The 26,670-nt window shown below is 56.8% G+C and overlaps 9 protein-coding genes across 9 annotated transcripts; 5 read left to right on the top strand and 4 right to left on the bottom strand.

Annotated features, from left to right (window-relative positions):
* Positions 1–232: 232 nt before the first annotated feature.
* Positions 233–5,228, top strand: GUITHDRAFT_134790 (hypothetical protein; the record flags this gene model as incomplete). The annotated part of the gene is made up of 17 exons (XM_005838237.1): positions 233–853; positions 909–2,039; positions 2,077–2,161; positions 2,194–2,227; positions 2,451–2,511; positions 2,556–2,644; positions 2,857–2,907; positions 2,957–3,071; positions 3,113–3,187; positions 3,261–3,319; positions 3,415–3,480; positions 3,697–3,745; positions 3,792–3,836; positions 4,517–4,584; positions 4,791–4,847; positions 4,891–4,919; positions 4,951–5,228. 17 exons carry the CDS (start codon positions 233–235, stop codon positions 5,226–5,228), a joined length of 2,913 nt encoding a protein of 970 aa, XP_005838294.1.
* Positions 5,229–5,491: 263 nt separating this feature from the next.
* Positions 5,492–8,003, bottom strand: GUITHDRAFT_134789 (hypothetical protein; the record flags this gene model as incomplete). Its single annotated transcript, XM_005838236.1, has 11 exons — positions 5,492–5,791; positions 5,835–6,109; positions 6,233–6,362; positions 6,415–6,519; positions 6,675–6,796; positions 6,912–6,966; positions 7,012–7,066; positions 7,195–7,309; positions 7,444–7,639; positions 7,683–7,855; positions 7,943–8,003. 11 exons carry the CDS (start codon positions 8,001–8,003, stop codon positions 5,492–5,494), a joined length of 1,587 nt encoding a protein of 528 aa, XP_005838293.1.
* Positions 8,004–8,970: 967 nt separating this feature from the next.
* GUITHDRAFT_66300 (hypothetical protein) lies at positions 8,971–10,064 on the top strand (the record flags this gene model as incomplete). The annotated part of the gene is made up of 5 exons (XM_005838235.1): positions 8,971–9,120; positions 9,187–9,425; positions 9,573–9,795; positions 9,882–9,929; positions 9,984–10,064. 5 exons carry the CDS (start codon positions 8,971–8,973, stop codon positions 10,062–10,064), a joined length of 741 nt encoding a protein of 246 aa, XP_005838292.1.
* A 171-nt stretch (positions 10,065–10,235) lies between these two features.
* On the bottom strand, positions 10,236–11,919 carry GUITHDRAFT_85175 (hypothetical protein; the record flags this gene model as incomplete). The annotated part of the gene is made up of 2 exons (XM_005838234.1): positions 10,236–10,703; positions 11,283–11,919. The coding sequence occupies 2 exons, from the start codon at positions 11,917–11,919 to the stop codon at positions 10,345–10,347; spliced, it is 996 nt and encodes a 331-aa protein (XP_005838291.1). The 3' UTR covers positions 10,236–10,344.
* A 1,412-nt stretch (positions 11,920–13,331) lies between these two features.
* On the top strand, positions 13,332–17,119 carry GUITHDRAFT_103227 (hypothetical protein; the record flags this gene model as incomplete). The annotated part of the gene is made up of 9 exons (XM_005838233.1): positions 13,332–14,318; positions 14,360–14,452; positions 14,657–14,836; positions 15,243–15,461; positions 15,548–15,679; positions 16,260–16,306; positions 16,608–16,684; positions 16,936–17,018; positions 17,060–17,119. 9 exons carry the CDS (start codon positions 13,332–13,334, stop codon positions 17,117–17,119), a joined length of 1,878 nt encoding a protein of 625 aa, XP_005838290.1.
* Positions 17,120–17,879: 760 nt separating this feature from the next.
* Positions 17,880–18,815, bottom strand: GUITHDRAFT_66229 (hypothetical protein; the record flags this gene model as incomplete). Its single annotated transcript, XM_005838232.1, has 1 exon — positions 17,880–18,815. The coding sequence occupies one exon, from the start codon at positions 18,813–18,815 to the stop codon at positions 17,880–17,882; it is 936 nt and encodes a 311-aa protein (XP_005838289.1).
* A 2,876-nt stretch (positions 18,816–21,691) lies between these two features.
* Positions 21,692–22,588, top strand: GUITHDRAFT_161671 (hypothetical protein; the record flags this gene model as incomplete). Its single annotated transcript, XM_005838231.1, has 1 exon — positions 21,692–22,588. One exon carries the CDS (start codon positions 21,692–21,694, stop codon positions 22,586–22,588), a length of 897 nt encoding a protein of 298 aa, XP_005838288.1.
* Positions 22,589–22,786: 198 nt separating this feature from the next.
* Positions 22,787–23,715, bottom strand: GUITHDRAFT_151036 (hypothetical protein). The gene is made up of 4 exons (XM_005838230.1): positions 23,656–23,715; positions 23,235–23,473; positions 23,076–23,187; positions 22,787–23,029 (listed from the first exon to the last, which is right to left on the bottom strand). The coding sequence occupies exons 1-3, from the start codon at positions 23,696–23,698 to the stop codon at positions 23,116–23,118; spliced, it is 354 nt and encodes a 117-aa protein (XP_005838287.1). The 5' UTR covers positions 23,699–23,715; the 3' UTR covers positions 22,787–23,029; positions 23,076–23,115.
* Positions 23,716–24,677: 962 nt separating this feature from the next.
* Positions 24,678–26,617, top strand: GUITHDRAFT_103223 (hypothetical protein; the record flags this gene model as incomplete). The annotated part of the gene is made up of 7 exons (XM_005838229.1): positions 24,678–24,779; positions 24,828–24,933; positions 24,982–25,001; positions 25,259–25,967; positions 26,011–26,142; positions 26,252–26,307; positions 26,486–26,617. The coding sequence occupies 7 exons, from the start codon at positions 24,678–24,680 to the stop codon at positions 26,615–26,617; spliced, it is 1,257 nt and encodes a 418-aa protein (XP_005838286.1).
* Between the last annotated feature and the right edge of the window lie 53 nt (positions 26,618–26,670).

Raw genomic sequence — 26,670 nt, 5'->3', positions numbered from 1 at the left:
TAGGATTATGTAACTGGAACGTAACTGTTCGAATCCATGTGTTGCGATGCAAATTCTATGTTTCCCGCGCTGATGTCGAGCAAGTCTCCTCCTCCTCAACCACCACCTCTCCCTCCTCCATCTCCTTCCTGTTCTCCTCTACTTGCTCCTCCTTCTCTACCTGGCTCCTCGCCTCATTAACTCACCAACTCGCATGCATCCCGGCTTCTGATTTCTTCAGCTTGCGGGTGAAATGCAGGACGCTAGAACGGGGAGTCGTCAGAGATGCAGGTTGGAGCCGGTGGAAGAAGCTGCCCAAGTGGCCTCCTCTTCATGCTGCGCGCTGCACAACAACTTCATCGCGCTGCCTGATAGAAGACGAGGTCTGATTCATCTATGGAACAGAACCACGCAAAGTGCGAGGCAGCTGGCAGGTAAGCACAGCTCTCCTGTTTCTGCGCTCTGCTTCAACACGAGAGAGCCCCTCTTGCTGTACTCGGCTTCAGCTGAAGCGCTGGTGGAGTGGACGGTTGAGGACGGGTTCGAGTCGTTGATCAAGGAGAAGGAAGATCGGTCTAGGTGCCTGCAAGTGTACTTCGACTCGCCACCGCAGCACATGGAGCTCGACCCATCCTCTGAGCGGCTGGTCGTGTGTGCAGGACAGGCAGCAAGAGTTGTATCCTGCTCGAGCGGGAGAGTGGTAGCCCGCCTGGAAGGACACGAAGCTTCAGTGATCGCTGCCTCCTTCCTGCCGAATCGTCCTGACGTGGTCGTCACTGTAGCTGAAGACCGACGCTTTCTTGCCTTCGACATTCAAGCAGGGCTTGTCCTGTACTCGTCTGCAATCCTCTGCTCCTCCTCGCTCGTATCTCTGGTGCTGCCTCCCCCTGCGCTAGCTGTGTTTCACCTCACCTTATCTGAACCTTCAGGCTGTCGAGACGTTTGGGACCAGGTTTGCCATCGGATCGTCGGACGGGAAAGTTCGACTCTTCGACTCCGCTGACTTCAGGCAGCTGCTGGTGATTGACGTCAACTCCATGATGGGGCTAGAGGAGAAACCATGGAGGAAGCAGGCGGCCGACACTGCCACAGGGAGTGAGGAGGGCGAGAAAGTAATCTCAGCCGTTCCCTCCTGGAAGAAAGCCTTCGATAGCATGGAGGAGCTGTGTGAAGACGCGGGGCCGATGACGGGGGTTGCGATTGAGTGCTCGCCCATCAGCATGATTTTCCTGGCGAGGAGGAGGGAGACTGTTGACAACAGCATGAGGGCGGGTAACGAAGTGATCCGGCTGAGCGCTGCAGGGGGGGAGAGGACGAGCTCGAACGAGTGGAAGGAAGCGAAGAGGAAAGCTCCGTCCTTGATCATCGCCACGAGTCACGCGCTGATAGAGCTGAACTTGAGCGCGATGGAGCTCTGCTCCTCCATCTTCTTCCACTCTCAGTTCGACCAGAACGAGCCGGGCAATCGCAACGCCCTCAGCATGTCCGTTGACTTTGGTGTGGTCGCTCATGCTGCGATGGAGAGCAGCCATCTGCTCGATCCTCGCGATCTGCAAGTTGTCTTGAGCGGCGCCTTCACCCCCAGCATCGCGATCCTGCACGTGGATCTCTCCCGAGGAGAGGAAGAGGAGGATGGAGACCCCTTGAGCCGACAGCGAGGAAGGGAACCTCTCCCTCAGGCAGCCTTCTCCGGCTCAGAAAGTTTCGCTTCCGTCTTCCCGGCCGGGCCCCCGTCAGAGTCCTCGTTCCTTTCGAGCAAGAGCGAGAGCAAGCCTTCCTGCAAGGCCCCGCAGACTCGCAAGAGGGAAACGCTCGAGGGCATCAAACGATCGTCGGGAGTCACTCAAGATCAGGTTGATGGTCCTCCCTTCCCAACGTCTCTCGTCCCCACCCTATGCATCATCAACATGGCCTCTAATGTCATTGTCGGTGTCGTTATCATCCTGCTTTTGCACCTGCTCTTCATCATTACCATTACCACCACCACCATCATCATCACCAACATCACCACCACCATCATCACCACAACCATCGACGTCACGAATTCCTCTCCCTTCCAAGTCTTCCCTTCTTGTCTTCTGATCATCTCACTTGCAGCCCGTCACCTTCAAGAACACCATCAAGTCCAGCGGTTACGGTGGGGGCCTGGCCAAGGGTGTCAAAGTGGTCAACCTTGTCAACGGTGACAAGTAGGGCGCTGACTTGTTTCCCCAGCCGTCCAAGCCGTCCAAGGAAAAGCCCAGCAAAGGTCCAGCTACGCTTATCAAGTCCTATCCTTCAGACTCGGGGCCTCCATGTCGACGGCAGCCGATCGAAGCCTCCATGCACTCCGCGCTCATGTCTCGTCCTCCTTCTGTTCTTGTCCCGATCCCTCTCCTCCCCCTCCAATCTGCCTCCTCTCCTCGTGCCTTGAGCTCTTCCTCTCCTTCCGTCGTCTTTGTCGCTCTCTTCTTCTTATCTTCCTCTTACAGTCGGCGCGTGGAATTTTCTCCTGACGCTTCGCGGGTAGCGAGCTGTTCGTCGGACAACACGGTCAGAGGAGGCGACTAGTCGATGCTTGTGCTCACCTCCCTCAGATTGCTCTGGCCCGCACCCCGCTCAAAAAGTACTCCGGGGAGGCCTCGTTCCTCACGGGCCATACAGGAAGCGTCAACTCGATAGCCTGGTCCTCCCTCCTTCCTCCACCCCAGTCACTTCCAAACAAGCACCGACACCTTCCTCGCCGACTCCCCTCCTCTCCCTTGTCCTCCTCTTTTCCTCCGTGAAGAGTGATCCTCCTTGCTCGTCCTCTCTCTTCCCCGCCTTTCCCTTCCTCCCCTCCTTTCTTCTCTTCCATCCCGCCTCCACGTCCCCCCTCGACGTTCACGGGCTGTGCAGGAGCAGGGACAGTAACTTTCTCCTCTCGGCCTCGGCAGACAAGAGCGCAAGGTGAGGGAGGCAAAGGGGGAGGAGGCGAGGAGAGGTCACAGCTGCGCAGGCTCTGGTCGGGCAAGGGGAAGGGCGAGACTCTCCTCCTTCTCAACAGATTCTCGAGCTCGAGCAAGACCAGCAAGACGTCTTCCCTCGAACCGCCGCAGACCTTCTGCTCAGAGGTGAATGACTCTTACGGCGGGAAGGGAGTGAAGGAGAGCAGGTGAAGGAGGCGAGATTCTTCTACATGGACCGGTTCCTCGTCCTCGCCGTCGGCAAGCAGCTGCTCTTCTTCGAGGTAGGGGGAAGGAGCAAGGGAGCAAGGGAGCAGTGAGGGGAGGGAGGGGGGGGGGGAGCTGACCAGCTGGCAGTGGAAGCTGCACACAGCGGACGAGAAGGATGATATCGACCGACTGAAGAAGAGTCACAAGTGATATGGCCTTTCCCTGCCTTCTTTCCCTCCTCCTCCATCCTCTCCTCACTGTCCTCCTCTCCCTCCTTCCCCTTTCTTGACTTTCATGTCAGATCGAAGCTTGTGGCTTCCTTCGACTCATCCGCGCAGAATATTGTCTCTATAGCTTGTGTTAACAGGTGAGTCCGTCTTTCCATGCCTGCCCTCAACCCCCCGCCCCCCAATGCTGCTGCTGCTGCTGCTGCTGCTGCTGCTGCTGCTGCTGCTGCTGCTGCTGCTGCTGCTGCTGCTGCTGCTGCTGCTGCTGCTCTTCTGCCCACTAGTGCCCCTCCATCCTTCTCTTCTCCCACCCCCCAGACGTCTTCCTTCTCGTCTTTCCTCTAACCCTTTCCCAGCTTCCTCTCGCACATCGTCCTCTCCTCGGGGTCTAATCGCCACATCGAAGTTTTCCTCCTATCCTTTACAGCTGCTTCTGCTCACCTGCCAGCAGGTCTGGGACGCCAACGCAGGAAAAGTGATCCAAACTTATCAGCAGGTGATGGGGGCAAAGGAGAGGGAGAGAGGAGGAGGAGGAGGAGGAGCAGCAGCAGCAGCAGGATGGGGTTTATGTGAATCATACACGGCAGGCTCACGATCGTCTCATTCATTCTCTCGTCATCAATGAAGCTTCTCCCTTCGTTTCTCATCCCGCGGGTGCATCCCTGAGCTCCTCTATCTCCTCCTCTATCTCCTCCTCTATCTCCTCCTCCTCCTCCCGTTTCTCTCTCTCTCCTCGTCTCAACTCCTATACTCTCCTTTCCCTCTTCCCCCCTCTTCTTTTGGTCTCCGTTGCCCTGCTCTCCATCACCACCCTTCTTACCTTTACGTGTATCTTCTCAGAGTCTTACGACTTGTTTCTCTCCACATCCACCGATGGTTTTGTTTCTCTCTGGGACCTTCGGAGCTCCTCTCGCGTGAGCCTCCTTATCCTCTTTCTCCTTCTCCTCCTACTTCTCCTTCTCCTCCTCCTTCTCCTTCTCCTCCTCGTCCTTCTCCCCCTCGTCCTCCTCGTTCTCGTTCTCGTTCTCGTTCTCCCCTCCCTCCTCTTTTTCGTTCTCCTCTTCCTCGCTCGCTCGCCCCATCACCTCCTACCACCCTCACTCACCTACCGCTCCCTGCACCCACCACCATCCCCCCATTCCCATTCCCGCCGCCTCCTCTCAGCTTCTCTTTCAGGTGGCCAAGTTCACAGGTCATACTTGTCGCGTCCATCCTGTAGGAGTTGCCTTCAGCCCCTGCCTAAGGTTCTTGCACTCTTTTCCCCACGATCTCTCCCTCCTCCTCCTCTTTCACCTCCTCCTCCTCCTTCACCACCACCACTACCACCACCCTTCTCCTCCTCCTCCTCTCCGCCTCCTCCTCATACTTTTTCTCTCTCCCCCCTTACACCCCGCCCCGCCCGCCTCCCTCTGTCTCCTGCTCCCCCTCTGAGCCTCCTCTTCCTTTTCAGATTCATCGCGACGGGGTCAGAAGATAAACTCGCGTATCTCTTCGACCTGCGCGCGGGGTCCTCCCACCTCCTGCCTTTGACCGACATAACGAGCATGCAGGACCGGGTCTTACCAGCAGAAACTGGAGGGTCAGACGGACGTCGTGACAGATGTGGTGAGAGCGGAGGACTGGAGAGGAAGAGGAAGAGGAAGGAGGGGGGAGAAAGGCGGATGGAGACAGGGAGGCGGACGAGGACGAGGACGAGGACGAGGACGAGGACGAGGACGAGGACGAGGACGAGGACGAGGACGAGGACGAGGACGAGGACGAGGACGAGGACGAGGACGAGGACGAGGACGAGGACGAGGACGAGGATGACTTTGCGGCAGGCCTTCAATCCTTTATTTCCTCAGCTGGTGACGTCAAGTGCCAACGGCAAGCTCGTGGTGTACAATGATCAATGAAGAGCGAAACAAAAGGAGGACCGGGGAGGCGAGGAGGACAGAGAGAGGGGAGAGGAAGAGAATGATGGGAGGAAGGAGGGGGAAAGGAGAGGACGAGGACGAGGATTGGAAGGGGGAGGAGGGATGAGTGTTGAGAGCGGGCGGGAGGGCGAAGGAATTGAACAGTGAAGAAAGGAGGAGGGGGGGGGGGAGAGGAGAGGAAGGGAGGAGTCTGATGGGAGGGAGTTTAACTATTTACAAGGAGTATAGGAGAGTTTCACTGTTTCACCCCCAACCATCCTCTCCTCTTGATCATGTCAAGCTTCTTCTGCTGGTTCCGCTCCCTCCTGCTCACCTCCTTTACCGCAGCCCCCTCCTCTGCCTCCTTCTCCTCCTCCTCGTCCTTGGGCTTCTTGGGCTTCTTGGGCTTCTTGGGCTCTTTCTTGACTGCTGCTGCTGCCATGGCCTTCTCCTCCTCCTCCTCCTCTGCTTTTCTCTTCCCTGCTCGTTTCACATCCTCTCGTTTGCTCGCCTTCTTCTCTTCCTTCTCTCCTGCTGGTGTTGAGCTGCCAGCGAGCTGCTAGCGAGTTAGTCAAGACCGTCACAGGAGGGCGACAAACCTCGGAGCTCTGCTCTTCCTTTGCCTTCTTGTGCTCTTTCGGTTTCTTCTCTTCCTCCTCTCCTTTCCTCTCCTCCTTCTTCCCCTCTGCTTCCTGAGCCTCTCGCGCCTGCCGCAGGATACGTTCAGTCTTGCTCTCCTTCTTTCTTGACTTTGAGGCAGAGGAGGACGAGGACGAAGGGTTGCTCTTCTCCTGCAGCTTGAGCAGCGCCTCCTTCACGAGCTTCTCACTAAAGTCCTTGCTCTTCATCAGCCTCCCCCCCGCGTTGAACTTCACTGCAGCAGCAGCACGTCAGCCTCTCACACTGTGCGCATCCTCTCCCCCGCCTTCCCTCTGGCCCCCCCCAAAAACTCTCTCTTCGTCCTCTTTCTCCTCCTCCTCCCCATCCTCCTCCTCACGTCCGGCGCTGCTGCAGATCTCTCGGATGCGATCGGCCCGTTCGAAGTCTTTGGTTCTCCTCGCTTCCTCTCGCTCCTCCGCCAGCTTCAGGAACTCTGCGGGCACCTGATATGCCTCCTCCCTCCTTGCCTGCCTCTCGCGTCACTCTCGCAGCGGGAGGAGGAGCTGCACTCGCCTTGACCCTTAACTTCCTCTTGGCCGTCAGCTTCACGCTCTTCTTCTTGCTCAGCCCCTGCTGGCACTCAGCTGGTCCCTTGCTCTCTTCAAGCTCGTAGAGCTCTCCTTCCTGCCGGAGGAGGTGAGATAGACAACATCCAGATGGGCAACGAAGCAGGACGATGAAACCAACAAAGTGAAGGAGGATCTCCGGCATGAGCAGGAGCAGGGATGGGGAGAGTGTTGGGAGGGAAGAGAGAGGAGGAGAGAGGGGAAACTGACTACCTTGAGGAACCACCCGAAGAGGAAGAAACAAGTCGAATCACTCTGATTGATGGTAAGTTCGTACTCCCGAGGAACGTGGAAGGCCATCAGCGAGTTAAACTCAAGCTCGTAACTGTCCGCAGCTGAAACCATTATCAGTCAGAGAGAAGAGAGGAAGGAGGAGGAAGACAGAAAGAAGAGGAGAGGGACAGTGCAAGACGGGAGGTAGAGGAGGAGGTGGTAGAGGAGAAGGCCAACCGGTTGGCATCTCGTGGTAGAGGTCTCTGAAGATGCTTCCTCCTTTGCCCTGGTCCTGCGCAGGTTTGAGCTCGTGGAGGTGGAGGAAGGGAGAAAGCACCTTGCCGAGGAACAGCATGACTGCGATGTCCCTGGAGCACTTGGCGATGCCAGACCTGTACATCAAGCGATAAGAAGCATGTACAGGTAGATAAAAGAGAAGAAGAAACGGAAAAGAAAAAACAGGGGAGGAGGTGTTGGTGTTGTGTTGTGTTGGTGGGGGAGGGAGGAGGTAGTGTAACACCTAGAGGGGTCGTTGACTGATCGATCAACGACGCAATAAGCAGCATCGTCTTGCGATCCAACAAAGTCTCCCTGCTGCAGCCTACCCAGATGGAAAGCGCTGTACCTGTCAGCCGCTGAGAGGCAAAGTCAGCAACTGTGAGGTCCGAGGGGAGAGGGAAAAGACAGCAAGGAGAACATGCAAGCAAGCATGCTTGCAGGCAGAGAGAAAGACAAGGAGGCAAACGTTGAGACGTGCAGGTGTTCTCACATGGCGGCATCAGACCGGAGAGTACATGATACAACTCTGAGACTCCGACTAGGTCGCTAGGGTCCACCACAGCTCCGAAGCGATGGGCTGCAGATATTCCATCCAAGCAGGGCTGCGAGGCATCTCCGTTCCATTCGAGCATGTTCCACCTCTCCTCGGGCACCCTGGAGGCGATGATGGCTGCTCCTTCCGCCACCTTGACAACATCAGAGGTAGAGGTGCTGCCCCACCAAACATACCTCGTCAGGAAAGAAGTTGGTCAACCGTGCTAATACTCCATTTCCTCTCTCGCGTTTGTCCTTGGACATCACGTTCGGCCTGGTGCCAAGAATCTTCCTGAGATTGATCTCCCGCTGCCACTTCCTCACAGCCTCCTCGTCGCTCGCCCACTTGAGAAACGCATTCAGAGCTCCTGCAATCCAGCTCAGGTCCAGTTTCCCAAGGTAGAAGGGGAGAGAGAGGAGTATTGGTGAAGGAGCATCGCATGACATGGTCTCACCTTCGTCTCCTTTGCTTCCTCCTCCTCCCCCCTCCTTCCCCTGCTTCGACTTCCCCGCCATGGCAACTGCACGTGACAGTACTGCTAAACTGAATTAAGTAAATCTAACGTAGTCTTCTCGGGTCCGCCTCAGCGTTTGTTTGATTGCGAGGGCGATGAGGAAGAGAGATGAGGGCGATGAAGGAGGGAGATGAGGGCGATGAAGGAGGGAGATGAGGGCGATGAGGAGATTGTATGGGGATGAGGGGCAATAATGTCAATCCTACCAGAGAAGGTTTTTTTTGTTTTTTTTTATTCGTAAATGACACAAACCCCCATGCTCCATCGCTCCGCCCCCTCCCCCTCCCGTGCCCCTCCCGCTCCCGCTCCTGCTGCCGCTCCTGCTCCCCTACACTTCCTCTGAAACTTCGCTAAGGACCTTTCAGCAGCCTCTGAGATCCCTGCAAGAGGTTCTGGGCGGCGGCTCTGAGCATTCGGACTTGCAGGACTTTTCGAACTTGTTCCGTTCCTCGCATCTCCTTGGCTTCCCAACGACTTGAACGTCGAGTTCCTTCTACGAGCAGAATGGCAAGAAGGAAACAATGCAAGCGCAGATTGATGCTTCAGGCAACGCTCTACGGGCCGGTCGTGTTCGCCTTGATGGTGCTCCTTGCTCTGAGCTTTGCCTTGCTCGTTTTCTCCGTGGACGTGCTGAGACTTTGGCTGCCGGCTGAGATGCAGATGAAGGCGTCAGACCATGGCTCGCAGATGGAGGAGAAGCATGAGAGAATCTTTTCTCGGTGGAAGAAGAAGTACAACCGCACATATGCACCTGAAGAAGATCGAAAGAGGTTCGACATCTTCCGGCGCAACTACATCAAGATCAAAGAGCACAACTCGAGGTACAAGAGTCGCCTCGAGAGCTTTCGACTCAGCGCAAACAAGTTTGCCGACATCTCCGACAAGGAGTTCGAGCAGGCAGCCTTGTTGTCTTTGCTGGTTGAGCAAGAACTGAAGTAGGGCACCAGGGTCTGCTGGGCTTCAAGTGCATGGGTAGCTTGTCCAAGTGGTTGAGGAGGTATGGCAACGCTTGTCCTCACCGCAAGGTCTCGCTGCCGAGTCACGTGTGGAAGACCGGCAAGGTTGACTTCATCGTCGATCACAGGGAGAAGGGAGCGGTGACAGCAGTGCAGGACCAGGTCAGGCTCCTCCCCCACCGTCCCTGATCCTGCTCTTCTCCCAACTGACCCTTGCCCTTCCTTCAGGGTCATTGCGGCAGCTGCTGGTCCTTCGCTACTGTGGGAGCAGTGGAGGGCGCGTGGGCGGCAGCAGGGAACAAGCTGCTGCCGCTGTCAGTCGAGGAGCTGGTGCAGTGCGACAAGATGATGCTGAACTCAGGGTGCGACGGGGGAGTGATGCAGTACTCCTTCGAGTGGATCATTCGCAATGGCGGCATCGCATCAGCTGAGACCTTTCCCTACATCTCCGGCAAGCTCCCCTACAAGTACCACTGGGACGACAAGGGCTCGGCGAGTTGGATCTTCGATCTCTTCTACCTCAAGCTCGTGCTCCGCCTCCTCGTCGCCGTCAAGGACTCCCTCCTTGACCTCGTCAGCCCCAGCAGGCGACCAGCTGCTCCTGACGCAGTCAGAGATGATGGCACGTGCAAGACTCGGGTCAAGCTCGCCAGGAACGTGACGATACGAGACTACTGTGACATCGACTACCGCGACATGCTCGGCCTTGAGCAGGCGGTCGTGCGTCAACCAGTGGCGGTGGCTGTGCAGGCTCAGCAGATGGCGTTCAGGTTCTATCACGGAGGAATAATCTCTAGCTCCAAGTGCGAGAGCAGAATCGACCATGGCCTGCTGCTCGTGGGGTAGGAAGCGCCTGCTGCTCCCGCCAGACAGGCGGTGACTGAGCTCGATGCCTCAGGTACGGATACGACCACATCCGGCAGAAACACTTCTGGCTGCTCAAGAACTCCTGGGGAGACGACTGGGGAGAGGTGAGGAGAAGGGGAGAGGAGAGGAGAACTTACAAGCACTGAGTGCTCCAACAGGACGGCTATGTGAGACTGGAGAAGGAGGCTGGCGTCAGCACATGCGGGGTTGGAGACGCTGCTTCGTACCCGATCGTGTGATCGGGTTGATTTCAAGAGCGATGACAAGAGAGACAAAACGAGGTGAAGTCAACGCAGATGAAACAAGACATGGAGATTGCGGAAGTGGTCTTATGAGATCCTTTGCCTTGCTTGTTACACCATCGCTCATTCGTAATTGTTTCTAATGAATATTCATATCATACTTGTAATCATGCAAGTCTGCAATTCATTGTTTCTGTTCGAAATATTATTCCATGATTCATGCTTGGAAGTCATCCCATGTTTATCCGCGTTGCGGAAACCAGGTGAGGGACGTCCCTCACTCGATGATCTTGACGTACTCGGGGAAGGAGCTCGCGACGGTTTGAAGGACAGGAGAGCAAATCTCGTTGCCGCGCAGGCTCAAGCATCGCAGCCGAGGCCAGAGGTGAGCTGAGCTGACCAGCTCAAGAGCTCCGGCACGTGCGATCTCGTTGTCGTCGAGGGTCAGCCTGTCAAGTCGGGAGGCGCAAGTCAAGCCATGGCAGAGAGCGACGGCGCCCTCGTCTCTGATGCTGTTGGCTGACACGTCGAGCCGTGTCAACGTCACCAGGTGCGCGAGAGACTCAGCAAGGAGCGACGCGCCCGAGGGCTGGAGAGCATTGCGACTCACGTCCAAGTCTCGGAGGAGACGCATGGCTCCGATAGAGACCAGCACGCGGTCGATGTTGCTGCAGGTCAAGTTCACTTGGCTGCACCGCAGACTCGTCAAGTTGGTCAGACGCATGCTCCCTGCCGCCTCCCACCCGCTCAAGCAGTTGCTGGAGACGTTGAGGTCGGTGAGGTTGCTCAGTTCCATGATGGCAGCACAGATGGGTCGAGCTTGGCTGCTCCACTGCGACAAGAAACTCACGTCGAGCACCGTCAGACTCCTCAGCCCCGCAAGTGACCTCGCGATCTCTTCCCCGTCGCAGCCTTCAGTCATGCTGTTCCCTCCGATGTTGAGCGACTTGATCGAGGTCGCGGCGCAGACGAGGTCGAGGACGAGCTTGACAGCGGAGGAGGAGATGCCGTTGCTGCTGAGGTTCAAGGAGCGGAGGGAGGAGAGGGAGGAGAGGGAGTGGAAGAGAGGTCGGATCAGATGCTCTCTCAGGTGGTTTTGCCCCAGTGAGAGCATCTGCAGGCCGACGAGGAGCGAGAAGCGGCCGACGCTCTTGTGCTCCCATGATGCTGTGATGGAGTTGCCCCCCAGGTCCAGCGACGTCAAGCCCGTCAGACCTGAGAAGCAGGCGGAGAGCTTGGACGCTCCCTCGCTCTCGATCTTGTTTCCCCTCAACCCCAGCGCTCGTAGCTCGCGCAAACTCGTGACGCCTCGGGCGAAGGAGTCGCAGCAGTCGCTCGTGAGCTCGTTGTCGCTCAGGTCCAGCTCGGTCAATCTCGAGAGCTTGTGAAGATGAGCTGCGAGCTCTTCAGCTGCGTCGCAGCCCAGCGAGTTGGAGCCGAGAGACAGGCTCTCCAGGCCTGAGATCCAGCTGAAGCCGGCGACAAGACAAGCGAGTCCTTCATGCTCAATGTCGTTGTGACTGAGATCAAGTTTGCGCAGGTCCCTCATGAAGGGCAGAGTCTCCAGCAGCAGGCGACTGCCAGTCGCTCCGATGTGATTCTTTGACAGGTTGAGATCCAGCAGGGAGGTGAAGTTGCGGAGAGTGACAAGCGAGAGCGACTTGTTGTCGGTGATGCTGTTGTCCGAGATGTTCAGCACGCGCAGAGAGTGCAAGCTGGACAGCCAACACAAGTCGCGCAGGTTGTTGGAGCTTACGTCTAGAGCATGCAGCGACGTCAGAAACGAGCAGTCGACCACCCCCTTCAGCTTCAGCTTGACCCCAACAGGCTTCCCAGCTGCCTTGGCCCTCATCCCCGCGAAGGCGACGAGCAGCTGACTCTGCTCCATCGCGAGGATGTCCCAGCACGTCACGTCCCCTTCACAGCACGTCACGTCCCCTCCGTCCTCCGCCAGCCTCAGCCCGTTGAGCTCCAGCAGCTTCGGCCAGCAGACCTGCAGGGACTGCGATAAGGATAGGAGGGCGGTAGGGGAGATGCTCGGGTTCCTCCGCACGTCCAGGGACGTCAGGTCGGTGAGACAGCTTGAGGTCTGCTGGAGGAACTGAGCGCCCTCGTCCCCCAGCCCCGTCTGCTGCAGGTGTAGCGTCCTCAGGCTCGGCATGCAGGAGAGCCCGAGGGTCTGGATCCCTCGATCCCCTACCGGGCTGCCGCTGACGTCCAAAGCTGTCAGACAAGTCACGGGCGAGCTGCTGTTGGCAGTAAGCAAGGGGCAGTGCTTGGAAGACAGCTGGGAGGTGGTGAAGGAGGCGAGCTTGCTGGAATGGAGCAGCTTCTTGGAGATGTAAGCCAAGATGACCGCCATGTCGTCAGCTTCCGACTTCACCACCCATCGAACCTCGCCCTCATCCTCGACCACATCGACTCCCTTCATGAAGGTCAGCCCCTGACTGGACGACGAGGATGCGGCATCAGAAGCCATGCTATATATCTACAGCATGCTTCCTTCTCCTCCTCCTCGTGCTCCTCGTGCTCCTCCTGCTACCTCTCCTCCTCCTCCCTGCTGCCTCCTGTACCTGCCGCTCTCAGTTCCTTCACTCAGGCTGATATTTGGAGGCCCTATCCGTGACCGAGACGAGCCTGCCTAGCTGAAATTTGGTTATTCCTATAAAAGACAGCAACAGAGCTATTAGTGCGATCATGCTTTTTCGAAGGGCAGCAATGAGATAAATCCCATGGCGTTACGATAGCGGAGCATGGAGCAAGAGAGGGAGAGAGGGAGAAGGAAGATAAGTAGACGAGTAGACGAGTAGATCAGTAGACTAGTAGATGAGTAGATGAGTAGATCAGTAGATCAGTAGATCAGTAGATCAGTAGACTAGTAGACGAGTAGATCAGTAGACGAGTAGACGAGTAGATCAGTAGACTAGTAGACGAGTAGATCAGTGTACTAGTAGACTAGTGCTAAGTAGACTAGTAGACTGCTAGATCAGTACACGACTAGATCAGTTCACTGGTATACTGGCAGATAGGTAGGACAAGAGAGCTATAAGTCTCGAAGATCGAAGCTTTACGTTGTCGCCAATCACCGAGATGAGCTGCAAGGCATGCGGCAGAAGACGCTCACTCAGCAGGCTCAGAGTCCTAGGATATTCTCTGTTGAGCAGCTGCCTTCTTCTGCTGCTCTTGCCCTCCCTCAACGCCAATGAACCAGATGCCGATTGCTCGTTGAGATGCAACGGTCACGGTCGCTGCCTTGAGCGAGGGATGTGCTTGTGCGATGGGGGATGGTACGGGAAGAACTGCTCAAACCTCGTTGCTGACTGGGCGACGATGCACAAGTTGGAGCACAACTTCTACGAGCACGATGCGTTCAAGTCGCGGTACGTGTTAGCGGCCTACCATCTTCGGTCCTGCAAAAACATCCTCGAGGTTGGAGGGTACCGGACCCCCATCAGCAGTTTCCTCTTCTCACGACACGAGTCCGTGACGACAGTCGACCCGTACGTGAAGCCTCTGGCCACCGATGAGCTCAACGGCGCGCCATGTCGGGTGAGGCATGTGCCGATGCTGCTGGAGGACTACGAGATGAGAGGAGACGAGGATTGCTTCGTCTTCATGGGGCTGGACTACTACGATGAAAAGAACATGCCCTTGTGCTCGCGGCTGCGAGACCTCGTCCGCTCCTTTGACCATGTCGTGCTCGACTACGCTGGGCGGTACCCCACGGGAGCAGAATGCTTCAAGGCGCTGGAACTCCCTTCCTCCTTCCACCGAGAGGTGCAGGTGGTGCTGGAGGTGGAGGGGAACGAGTGGGGGAACCTCTCCGGCTCCTGGATGCCTACGGGACTGACGACCCGCGTGCTCTCCGTCCTCCGACATCACCGCGTGACTGCGAGAAAGAAACAGACGTTCTCCAGCCCCTCCCAGTACTCAGGGGCTCGTGCTGTGGAGCAGGCAGCGGAGGCTGGGGAGGGGGCAAGGAAGCAGGAGGAGACAGATGTGACGTCGGTGTTGCAACGAGCTGGGGACGAGGTGGCACGAGGAGAAGACAAGGGTGTGCGAGGATGGAAGCTGGTGGGGCTCGTTGACGACGTTGGGGGGGGGGGAGGAGGAGGAGGAGGAGATCTGTCAGCATCAAAGATGGAGGAAGTGCTTCCTCGGGTGAAGGACAATTATCAGGCTGCCCTCCATCATGCCAGGGAGCGCAACTGGACGACGTCGAGGGTCTACTGGAGGAGATTCAAAGAGGAGGTAAGTGGCTTGTTGAGGTGACCTCTGCTGAAGTCCTCAAGGCCCAAGACGTTCATGTCGCGACCTTGTTCGAGTTCGGACTCGCCTGGTTCAATGGCCATCAGTACGCAGAGGCAGCTGATCTCTTCCTTCAGGTGTCTTCACCCCTCCTGCCGCCCCCCCTCCCCCCTCCCTTCCTCTTCTCATCCCTCCTCTCCTCCCCTCTTCCTCTCCCTCCCTGTTCACTTCTCTCTCAGAATCTGTCCTGCCCTCTCCCTCCTCCCTGACCTCTTCCTCCCTCGCGTTCCTCCCTTTCTCTTTTTGCGCTCTCACTCCTTCCCGCACTGAAACCTTGCAAGGTCACCAAGTTAGAGCCTCGAGACGCGCGAGGGTACAACAACTTGGGCCTGGCGTTCGAGAACGCGGGGAAGGAGGAGGAGGCGATGAGAGCGTTGGAGCAAGGGCTGCAGTACGAGCCCGAACATCACGGATTGAACTACAATTACGCGAAGCTCCTCCTCGACGTCCCGGACATGCAGGTCAATCTCACGCGTTCAGTCTCCCTCCCTCCTCCTCCGTTCACTCTTCCTGCTCCACCTCTCTTTCCTCTCTTTCCTCTCGTTCCTCTCTCCTCCTCCTCCTCCTCCTCACTCTTGCGGTTGGAAATGAAATCGATGGCAGGGAGCCTTACGCCACCTCCTCCGCGCTGCTGCTGCTGACCCCAGCAACTGCGACATCCTCTTTTACCTTGGGATCGTGTACCGTCAGGTAGTCTCCTCCTCCTCCTCCTCCTCCTCCTCCTCCTCCTCCTCCTACTACTACTACTACTACTACTACTACTTTGACTTCTACTCCTACTCCTACTCCTGCTCCTACTCCTCCCCTTCCCCTTAGCCTCTGTTACTCCTCTGTCTTCCCTTGCGGACCGTTGATGGTTCATCTTAGCTCGGGCGGCACACGGAGAGCTCGAGGGCGTTCGAGGAGGTTCAGAGGAGGAGGCCAGACTTTGTATTCAAGTACATCAACACGGACACCAACGAGTTCTACCATCTCTTTGTCCAGGACGAGCGCTCCCTGCTCAACGGCCTTGCGGGCTGGCAGGATGAAACGGGTTGCTCCCCCGCCATGACGACGGCCTGCCAGTTGCGCAGTCTTGTACTCGAGGTGAGGAGAGGGGAGGAGGAGGAGGAGGAAGGGAGGAGGAGGGAGAGGAGGAGAGAGAGAGATGGGGTATACTGAGCATGGAGCAGCTGCGCGGGAAAGAAACGACTCTGGAGTTCATCGGGGACAGGCAGCTGGACGGAAGGAGGATGCAGCGGCTGACGGGCTACTTGAAGCACTCGTTTGCCTACGGCTCCACCTTCTACCAGAGCTGGTTGAAGGTGACGAGGAGGAGGAGAGGAGGGGGCGGAGGGAAGGCAAGAGGAAGGGAGGAGAAGGGGAGAGGAAGAGAGGAGAAGAGCACAGGAAGGGAGGAGGGAACGGAGGAGAAGCGGAGAGGAGGAGAGGAGAGGGAAGGAGGAATAGGAGGAGAGGGGAGTACGAAGGTGCAAGTGACGTTGGAGCCTCAGGTATTTCAGAATCAAGTCTTGCAAGAAGCCGTCGAGCATGCGAAGCGCAACGGCAAAGTTGAAACTCATCAAAACATTCTCAACCTGCTGCTGCTGCTGCTCCTCCTCCTCCTCCTCTCTCACCTCCCCTCCTCCCAGATGTCGCTCATGCGCATCTCTAGATCTACGGGGTGCTGGGCAGCAGCATCGGATGGCACGTCTTCTACGGGGCTCTGACGTGGCAGATGCGCGCCAAGGGCTGGGAAATCTTATGCTCGCAGGCAAGAGAGTGAGGAGGAGGGAGAAGAAGAGAGAAGCAAGGAGGAGGGGGCGATGGAGCGGGAGCACTGGGGAAGCGGGAGCAAGAGGGGATGACAGGGAGAGGGAGGAGGAAATGACTTGAGCTGCGCAGGTTGAGATTGCCAAGGAAGCAGCAGCTCGACACCTCACGGAAGAGACGTGAGAGCATGAGGGAGAGGAGACGAGACGAGACGAGACGAGACGAGACGAGAGAAGAGCATGAGGGGAGGATGAGGATGAGAATGAGAATGAGGATGAGGGAGGTGGTGAAATGACAAACGAGCAGATCTCAATTCATCTCTTTTGAATGTCTCGATGCCCTCCAGGCAGACCTCAGGTCCCCCCTCCTCGCCCCTCCCCCTCCTCCCTCCCCCCCCTTGTCTTCCTCCTACTAACCTTTCATTGCCTCCCCCCCTCTCCCCTGCCTCCCATTCTCTTCCTCTTCTCAATATCTCTACAGCGGCATCCATATCCTCGTGCTCGCCTTCAGCAGGGACGTCAACCTCGGCGCTCTGCTCAACCAGAAGCTCGCCGACGGTTTGCAACTCACCTTGTGCTCCTTCCCCTCCCCCTGCCTCCTCCTGCTCACCATCACAAATGTTCTCTCCCCGTCTCCTCTCCCTTCCTCCCTTGTTCTCTCCCCGTCTCCTCTCCCTTCCTCCCTTGTTCTCTCCCCGTCTCCTCTCCCTTCCTCCCTTGTTCTCTCCCCGTCTCCTCTCCCCTCCTCCCTTGTTCTCTCCTCTCACCACTTGCCCTCCTCTCCCCTCCTCCCTCTCACTCTCTCTCAGAGCTCGCTCCCGGCGCTCTCGTTGTCTCCTGGTCTCGCATCCTCGACGTTCAGCCGGAGTTCGAGCGAGCAGCCGTCTACAAGGTGACATCACCCTTGACAGGACTCCAGCTGACCGCCAGCAGGTCGCCGTCTCCTGGTCGGACTCATGGGGGATGTACGTGTACAGGAGGAAGGAGAGCTGAACTTGAGCTGGGGGAGAGGGGGGAATACAAGCAGCTGGGAGACAGCATGGCAGATTTGCTAGCACCAACAGTGTTCTATCAAGACCAGATCCTAGTGAGCGCGCTGGTGATGGTGGAGGACGCGAGCTCCTGCGCGGGGTCAGGGGAAGGAGAAGCAGAGGAGGGGAAGGGGAGAGAAGAAGAAGAAGAAGAGGGAAGGAGAGCGGGGAGGAGGAGGAAGGACGGGACTTGTCAGGGGATACCTTGAGGTACGTCAGGTTCCCATTGGAACTCTCTTGCTGCTACAAATTGAAAGGAGAAATCAATATCCAACCTCGTACTCCCTTCCTCGCTCCTCCTCGCTCCACCTTCCCCCACCTCCACCTTCCTCCTCGCCTCCCCTTCTTCCTCCTTCGCTGTGTCACCCCATCACCTTGCTCACTTCGCGATCCTCAGCGATGGGGTCGAGCTCGTTGTCGGTGTTGACACCTGCTGAGGGTCAGCTGGCCTTGAGGTGGAGGAAGGGGGAGGGACCGTTGTTCGAACGCCACAGGAAATCGCCTTCACCTACACTTAAGTCAGACCTCCTCATCCCTGACCTCCCATGCCGTCTCCTCTCCTCCCCCCTCCCTCGCTCCCCCTCTCCTCCCCCCTCCCTCGCTCTTCCTCGCCGCCCTCTGCTCGTCCCTGCTCTTACCATCTGACGACTCGTCGCCATTACCCGAAGATTCCAGGATCTGTCGCATCGACCCGTCAATTCTCATCCTTCGCCCCTGCCCGTTCACAACCCTCCCACCCCTCCAATCGATCTCTCTGTCTCTCTCCTCCTCTCTCGCACCTGCGCCTTCGCTCTCGCGATCTTGCTGCGGATCAGTTGAACGTGTCGCATGTGCCCCTGGGGGTCCATCTTCCCTAGCCCCCACCCCTCCCGCATGCTCAGCGCTTGCGTGTAGTGAGTGGCGGCTGTCTTGGCGTCGTCCATGTCCATCAACACATCCCCCATCCCCTCGTAGCAGGCGGCCTGACCCCCAACGTCTCCGTTCCTCTTGGAGTAGGACAGGCTCTTGCGGAACAGCTCCAAGCTCAGCTTCCTGTCCCCGTCCACCTGCGCCAGGTGCACATAGGCCAGCATGCGCAGGGTCTGCGCCTCTCCCTGCGCATCCCCCACCTCCTGTGCGAGAGCGAGGGCGCGCTCGAAGTAGTCGAGGGCTTGCAGGGGATACCCGATGTCCACCAGGCTCAGCCCGATCCTGTTCAGCACCTCGGCGATTCCCAGCTTATCCTTTAGCGTCCGCCTCAGCTGCAGGCTCTCCTCCAGCGCGTCGATCCCTCCGGCATGTTCGCCGCTCTCGTATCGGAGGATCCCCAAGCTCAGCAGGCACATCGCCTCCCCCTCAACGTGCTCCTCCTCGTGGAACAGATCCTTCGCCTCCCCGAGGAACCGCAGGGCCGCTGCCGTTTCCCCGTCCGACGCATGCGCGAGGGCGATCTTGCGGAGTATGTTCGCCTCCTCCGCCATGTCGCCCAGTCGCTGCGCAATCTCCACCGCCTCCTCGAGCAGGTCGATGCTCGTCCCCTCCCCGCCGAACTTGAGGTGTGCGCAGGCGAGGTTGCTGAGGCAGGTCAGGAGCGCGTGGCGGTCGGAGGAGAGGCGGGCAGAGGCGACGGCCTTCTGGAGGTACACGAGCCCTTCCGCCTTGTTGCCCAGGTCGCACATGATCAGCCCAATCTTGTTCAGCAGCTTCGTCTCCCGCGGCGCCTCCTTTGCTGACCGACATTTTCCCAGCTCCTCCAGCAGCCTCGCGATCGGATGCTCGTTCACCTCCCACCTCTTGCTCGCCAGCGTGCGACCTCCCTTGGCCCTCCCCTCCTCTTCCCGAGCCGCCTCCTCCTCCCCGATCTCGCTGCAGCCGTTGAGGGCCATGAAGGTCTTGAGGATGTCGCTGTGGGCGAGCTGGTGGTCGGCGAGGATCTTGTCGAGGTACTCCTGCAGCTGCTGCCGGCGCTCCTGCACGAACCCGGGCGACAGCGTCCCGAGGATGCGGCTGCTCATGGCGAGAGGAGGAGCAAAGGGGAAGCGAGCGCGGAGCTTGCGGTCGAGGAGCTTGAAGTCGGAGAAACGACGAGCGACGCCGCGGACATGGAACGCAGTCTTGACGTGGATGACGTAGGTCGTGTACATGGCGCTCTTGGGGCCTCGCGTCTCCGTCCTCACGATCGCTGCTCTGATGCCCGGGCGCTTGTCCTCCACCTGCAGCCTCAGGCGGTGCGGCCACCAGCTCAACTCCTCGTAGGGCTCGTAGGAGGGGAAGTCCTGGCCCTCCAGGATGAGGAAGGCGAGCGCAAGTTTGCGGGAACCGTCGGCGACTCTCTCCGGGACCTTCTTGAGGAACAGATCTCTCACCGTCGCCCTCTGACTCGGAGCCAACGCTGCCACTGCCTCCTGCTTGTCAGCCTTGCGAGAGGCACCAGGCACCTCCCGCCCATCCTCCTTGGTCTCTTGCCCCGACTTCTTCTCCCCCTTGCGCTCGGTCCCCATGTCATCATCGTCCTCCTCCTCCTCCTCCTCCTCTTCATTGTCGTCGTCATGCTTCTCATGCCCATTAGAAAGCTTGGCTCCCTCTCCCTCGTCTTCGTCTCCAGCTCTCCCCTCCCTCGCTGCATCTTCTTCTGCTCTCACCACGAGGCCGGGATCAGCATCCGCCTCCTCCACATCCGAGTCGACCACGTCCCCCTCCACATCTCCCTTAGGAGCAGCGAAGTCGGGAGGAATCTCTCCCAGGATCTCCAACAACCTATCGGAGCCCAGCCTGTTGCTGCAGCTCATCGCGTCCTCACCGTCCTCGTCCTCATTCACATCACCTCCGTCCTCGTCCTCATTCACATCACCTCCGTCCTCCCCCCAGGTCACATCCCCTCCCCACACGTCACCATTTGAGTCCTCGTCCTCGTCCTCGCCTGTAGCTTCCAACCCCCCTTGTTCCTCAATGCTCCTGTGGGCTGACGTCTGTCCTCCATTCTGTCGGCCCTCCAACTCCTCCTCCCTCGTCTCATCTTCTCCTTGAGCATACAACGCAACTTTTTCGTCTACAGCAACAACTGTCTCCTCCTCCTCCTCCTCCTCCTCCTCCTCCCCATCTCCCCCCTCACTGTCTGTGTGAAACTCGTTGTTCTCGACAGGCACGAAGATTTGAGTCTTGTCGTCGTGAGGTTGTCCAGCGTCTGTATGGTCAGTCATGTCGGGTTGAGAGTTCGACTGGGCAGTTTGAGTTGAGTCACTACCAGCCCATGCGTCGACATGCACTTGACCCCCCTCATCATCTCCAACCTCTTTCTTCCTCTCTGCATCATCATCATACGCATCGTGCTCCTCAACTTGGTTGTGATCGTGAGGTGCCATCTTGACCTCCTCCGCATCGTGCTGCCTCTCTTCTCCCTCATCCGTCGCATGCTCAGCAACAACTGGAACGCTGCCGCCTAGGTCGCTGTGAGAATCTGCATTGTCTCGGACTTGATCGGTATCGCCCTGCGGTTTGGATCCATTAGTCGGCTCCACATGAGTGTCTGTGGGATCATCTGACTTGTTCTTGCTATTCTCAGATGAGCTTACTCCGTCTGACAGATCAGGAGCCTTCTGTTCGTCTGGTCTGTCTTGTTCTGTCTGCGTCTCTTCTTGGTCATTGAGATCCTTGTGCTCTGAACCGTGCTGAGGAGGAGCTAGTTGTTGTCGACTTTCTTGTTGATCATGGTGTGTCTGTACGTGTTGTTGTTCTTGCTCTGCATCATCTTCAGGCTTGTCTTCCTCGCGCTTCTTTCTGTTAGCATGCTTCTTGTTCTTCTTGGGCATCTTCCAGGGTTACGCCATAACCCAGGAGTCACTGTGCTTGGTACAGGGTTTGTCTTGATCTGAATTGTTTGAATTAGTTTTACATTTTTTCTGCTAAATTTCAATTCTATCGAATATTGTTTTGCAAATATCAAGAACAATCGGGATAAAGCAAAACACAAAATACCCCCTGCGGTATTGAGATAATACCTGCTTAGTCACCGCCCTCATCCCCCTCATTCCTTCCGAAGTACTCGGGAAAGTATCCGTGGGTATCCGTGAGTATCCGTAAGCATCATATTTTGTCGTGCATGCCGTCAGCGGGTTTCGCTGCCTTTTTCGTTTCCTAGTATTTTATTGAGGCGGGTTTGTAGGCTCTATCCTCCCCCTCCTTTGTTTGCTCCGGTTTGCCCTTCTTTTTCAGTCAAATGAACGGAAGGCACGTAGAATTTGTGGTAAAATGGTTGGTCAAGAGGAGGAAGGGAAAGGAGAAGGAAGGCTGGCACTGTAGGAGAGGACATGGGTCGTGAGATAAAACAGGATAGGCTGGAGGTGATTTGAGATCTGAGAAAGATGGAGGAAACAAACAAAATATGATGATGTAGCATTCTTGTGGGCAACCTGATTTGAAGGCTTTGGAGTAGGTCAACATGTGCTTGTATCTGACGGGCTTTCCTTCAGGCGGTTGATATCTCTTGTTGTTTGCATTCAATCGATCTTCGTGAGCTGTCTCTCCTTGTTTGTGCCCCGTCCAGGGAATTCTAGGGATGGAAGGAGGGCAGCGTCAGAACCGTGTGGTGGAAGTTGTTCATCAAAGACTGGTCAGGCTGACTCGAGAACTCCAATATTCATTGAAGAGATTGAAAGATTACTCTTATGCCGATAAGCTCTCAACTTCGTGGGATGTTGCCATCACTATCAACATCGAAGTGACGTTGACATCTGCTCTTAAAGCGGCTCCTGCAGGCACCTTGGAATACTTCCGATACTTGAAGCACCCTGTCGTTTCTTCAATGATGCTGATTGTTTCTTTCAGTCTTCCCTCTCTGCTTGCAACGGTTGCATTGCTGTTAGTTGGATACCTAGCACTGAAGACGGACGAATGCCCTCTTTGCTGCGAAAGGGTGCCATATTGGAACATGGTGTTCAATTCTTGCGGAGACAGATGCTGCAAAGGCTGCGTGATTCAATACCTCAAGACTGACGATGCAGAAAAGGTCGCGCGAGTGCGCCATGCCCGACATTGGAACGTGCGCTGCTTCGGAGGTTGTGGAAGGTTGTTGGACAGGAAGCTGGTGTTTCTCTCCCGCGAGAATCTGAGGCTGCAGCAGTGCGTTTGCGAGCTACAGAAGAGGGAGATGCTCATCGCAAGGAAACCAGCTGGCAGTGACATCGTGGAATGTCCGGAGATGTCGTGCATGGGGGTTGGCTACTCGGGGCAGGCCACCATCATGTGCTTCGTCTGCGAACGTCAGTGGGAGGATCCCGAGCACAGGTACCACATAGCGAAGCGAATATGGAGCTGGGTCAAACGATTCGTATGGCCGGACACCATCGATGGGGTTGGGGGTTGGAGGCCTTGTCCTCACTGCGGGATGGCGATCGTCAAGAATGGAGGCTGCGCCAACATGCGTTGTGGGCTGTGTGATCAGGTGTTCAGGTGAGGGCAGGATGTGCTGTAGAAGAAGCTTAAGCTTGACGCCGGAACTTTACAGGTGGGGAGTGTTGGAGAACAGTGTCGAGGGAGTGGTGGTAGAGCATGCTCCGCCGCCACGAGGGAGGTCGGCAATGCTGTAACGTGCGGGAAGATGTTGAGGAACATGCACGAGTGTAGAATAACGTACTAAGCAAGATCTGAAACTTTTTCATCCAAAATAACAGATGGCTCTTACAACAACTCGACACCCTAATTATTGTATACACCACTGCTAGACCACCCTACACGTCGCACACTGCATTACTCACAAGAAAAATAAAGTGCTCTAGCCTGGCCTCAAAATGTATTTAGTTTGATTCACCACATCAGAGCAAACAAGCTCCAAGGGGCAAGGTTGGAGGCCACTCAATGGAAAACCATCCTTGTCAATTTGAAATTCCTGCTCTACCTGATACTAACGTTAGACAAATTTTCAAGTCCTTTCATGACTTCACCGCTGATCGGCACGTCGTACATCTCCGAGACTCTATCCACTCAATCAGCCATCTCGTCCACAGGGGCCGCTGGCATCATATTAGGCATAAACTTGGTCTTCAGATTGTCAGCCTGTGTATAGCTCAGATATTTACAAGGTCCCCACAATGCAACTTCACCAGCGCCTTGATCTCTCCATCTGCTTCGTATCTTCGTAATTCTTTGACAAATTCCATCGCTCCACTTTGTGAGGGTTCAAACCCATACTTCGCAATTACTGAGCCAACTAGCTCCACTGCTACAGGAATGACCATCATGAAGAATTTCCCAATGTCGCCCGCGCTTTCTTTCTGAACAGCAAGCAATCTTTCTGCATTGGCCGGCTGTTCAAAAATGGCGCAGGCCTCCTTTGCAGCCACTGTATATCATACGTTCAGCATGGATTGAAGCACAACAAGTTGGGAATCGAACGACTTTGAACAAAACAGAAAGGAGAAGGGACGGGCACGGTAGATAGGAAGGGATTCAGGCTTAAAGCGGAGGGAGAGAGGAAGGAGGAGGGGGGAGGAGGAGAGGAACTAGAAGTCGAGGAGCGTCTACCGCGCGCTTGATCGATGCTCAGCTTCGCTGGTTCCTCTGCCATGTCAGAAGCACTTAGGCGTTCGATAGGAGGGTGGGTGGGGTAGTCGCCGACAGGGGCTAAAATATGATTGAACGATGGGGGTACCTCGATCGAATTCTCGTTGGGGGTAGTGTAAGGGGAAGGAGGGGGTACAGAATGATGGGGGAGGGGTACCCATGGGTATCTGGCTGTTTATTCGTTTCTCGTGGAATAAACTGTTGAGGTGGGTACATGGAGGGGTGGGTTAAAAGGTTTGGATGCGGTCTGTCAAATTCCCCTCCCACATTCAAAGTTATCTCTACAATTTGAAATATTCTATTTCTTTTTTACTCGCTGCCATTCATCTCGAATGTTCTGGAATGGACTGGGTGATGGGTGGTCGAGGGGTAGTCAATCTGATGGGGGTCCTCTGACCACCTCTATGTACGGAAGCGTAATCAAGGAAGGTGGGGTGGGGTGGGTGAATTCAGGGTGTTCAATCCTCCCTCGGGGCTAGGGTCCCACAGAAAGAGCCCCAGGGGTTAAGGGTAGGGGCGATGGAGGGGTTCAAGAGACGATATTTTATGACTCATTCTTGGCCATGGGGGGTGGGGGTGGACGAGGATGATTGAGGGGTGGAGGGGTGTGGGGCGGAGGGGTACAGGGGGCTCATCGAGGCAACCCTACCTAGTCGGGCCTTCAAGGAACCCGGGGCCCGGCAAAAGGAATGGCCGAGCTGCCTGTCACTGAAAGCTTCCTATGGCGAGCTGCAACCTATAATAGAAACAAATATGGCACCGCGACAACCAGCTAGCAGGTTTGTCATAGCAGGGGACGGGGACATAGAAAGGAGCAGTGCAATGTAAAGAGGGGGGCGGGGGGAGGCTACGATGGCGATGAGGACAGGATGGCGGGATGGAGAGGGAGAGATGGAGATGCAAACAGTCATGAGGGCACGGATGGAGGGAACAGTCGATGTTGGTGTGGAGGGAAGGAGGGAGGAGAAAGGACTGGCGGAGATATGGTGAGAGTTTTTCGAGGGGATTTGGGAGTGCAAGGGGGAAGGAAAGCAGGCAGGAAGCAGGGCATGCAGAGACTGGAAGAGGAAGAGGAAAAACCTCTTGTGAGAACGGCGTGAACCATCAAGCTGTTATTATGAGGAACATGTCAGGCAGAAACAAACGAGAGGCCAGGATGGGAGCACATCAGCGGGTCGAGCCGTAGCAAGGCAGGAGGGAGATGGGCGATATCGAAGAATGGAGTGAGGGTAGGACACGGTGAAGAGGATGTCGAGGGGGAGAGATTTGCTGATGTTCTTGCCACAGTCGGTTTGCGCATTTACCCTGTGAGTTGCCGGCTGAGAATGGAGAGTCAATCTCAACAAGCACAACCTGCTGCTCTATGTTGATGCCGCCGCCATGAGTCAAAACTTCTCCTTGCAAGCAGCCCTCGTGTCCTCCAGCGTTGGCCTTGTAAGAAACGACCTCCTCCTGCCCTCGACCTCCTCCTGCCCTCGACCTCCACCTGCCCTCGACCTACTCCTGCCCTCGACCTACTCCTGCCCTCACCCCTTTCCCCACTTCCGCTAATGAGCTGTGGCAGGTCTCGAACCTGATCAAGTCCTACACGGGCTTCGGAGGAGGCATCGTCTTCGTCAGCGTCCTCAAGGTCCTCAACTCCTTCGGGGCCCTCGGAGAAGAGACGGGGGATGACAAGCTGGGAGGGTTGGCCGGCAACATCGCGCTGGTGACGGTCATGGACTCGGTCACCTCGTTGCCGCTCGTCATCTACGACCGGCACAACATCTTCTGGCCCGTCGTCTTCGCCATCTCCTCCTGCATGGCCGTCACTGTGCCCATCGGCACGAGCATCCTGCAAATCACAGTGAGGTCAGGGCATGAGGCGCTGTCGCACATGCTCAAGCGAGTGTTCGGAGGCATCGTGATCGCCTTCGTCATCATGCAGATGATGGTGATCCGATGGAGGGAGAAGAAGCAGAAGGAGGTCGAGCTCCAGTCCACCAACAGACCCGCCGCCGTGCGGATGGAGGAGGCGGAGACGCTAGAGGAGCGAGGCAGCGCAAACTTGATCGCTGTTGAAGCGGAGGAGAAGAGTCAAGAGGAGAGCAGCAGGGCAGACAGCTCGTTCCCGACGAGCGAGGTGAATGGAGGGAGGAACAAATCCAAACTTGGCAGCGGGGGGGAGGGGGAATGGAGCGAACACGCACCCGTCAAGGCGAAGAACGAGCAGTTCTGCTCATCCTTTCCTGGCCACTGCTCGCCCTGGGATACCTTCACCCTCTCCATCTCAGGTTCTCCTTCTCCTCTAGCCCTTTTTGCCTTGACGCTCCTCAGCCGTCGCTGGAGGTATTGCCGGCTTCCTTGGCGGCCTGTTCGGAGCTGGCGGGCCTCCTATTCTTGTCCTCTTCGCCTACATCGCGACGCGTCACGACCTTGGGATCACCCAGCAGAACATTCGCAGCACAGGTAGACGAGCCTCCTCCTCCTCTTCTTCCTCCCCGTCCTTCCTCCTCCTCCTCTCCGTCCTTGTTCTTCTCCTCCTCTCCTTCACTTCTTCTCCCCTCACTTAACGCAGGTCAGACCACCTACTTTCTCTCCATTATATGGCGGCTGGTGGTGCTTGCAGTACAGGTAAGAGGAGGGTAGAGAGGCCGAGAACGAGGAGAGGACGAGGACGAGGAAAGTAGGGGCAGGGGCAGATAGGAGGAGCAGGAGGAGCAGGAGCAGGAGCAGGAGCAGGAGGAACAGGAGGAGCAGGAGCAGGAGGTGGTGGTGGTGGAGGAGCAGCAGCAAAGTGACTGAGAGGCAGGACCTTCTCTTCATCAGCAGGTGGTGGCCTTACTATCTGTGCGTCATGGCGTCCGGGTCTGTCGGAGCCCTCGCAGGGTCCTGGCTCTACCACAAGCTGCCGACCGACACCAAGCAATATCAGAAGCTGTAGGAGCGAGAGGAGGGGAGAGGAGGGGAGAGAGCGAGATCAAGGGGGGAGAGGAG

The sequence above is a fragment of the Guillardia theta genome, assembly GCF_000315625.1.
Source record: "Guillardia theta CCMP2712 unplaced genomic scaffold GUITHscaffold_12, whole genome shotgun sequence".
In the NCBI taxonomy this organism is placed as follows: domain Eukaryota; class Cryptophyceae; order Pyrenomonadales; family Geminigeraceae; genus Guillardia; species Guillardia theta.
The sequence above is the reverse complement of the archived record's forward strand: the minus strand, read 5'-3'. Positions and strand labels throughout refer to the sequence as shown.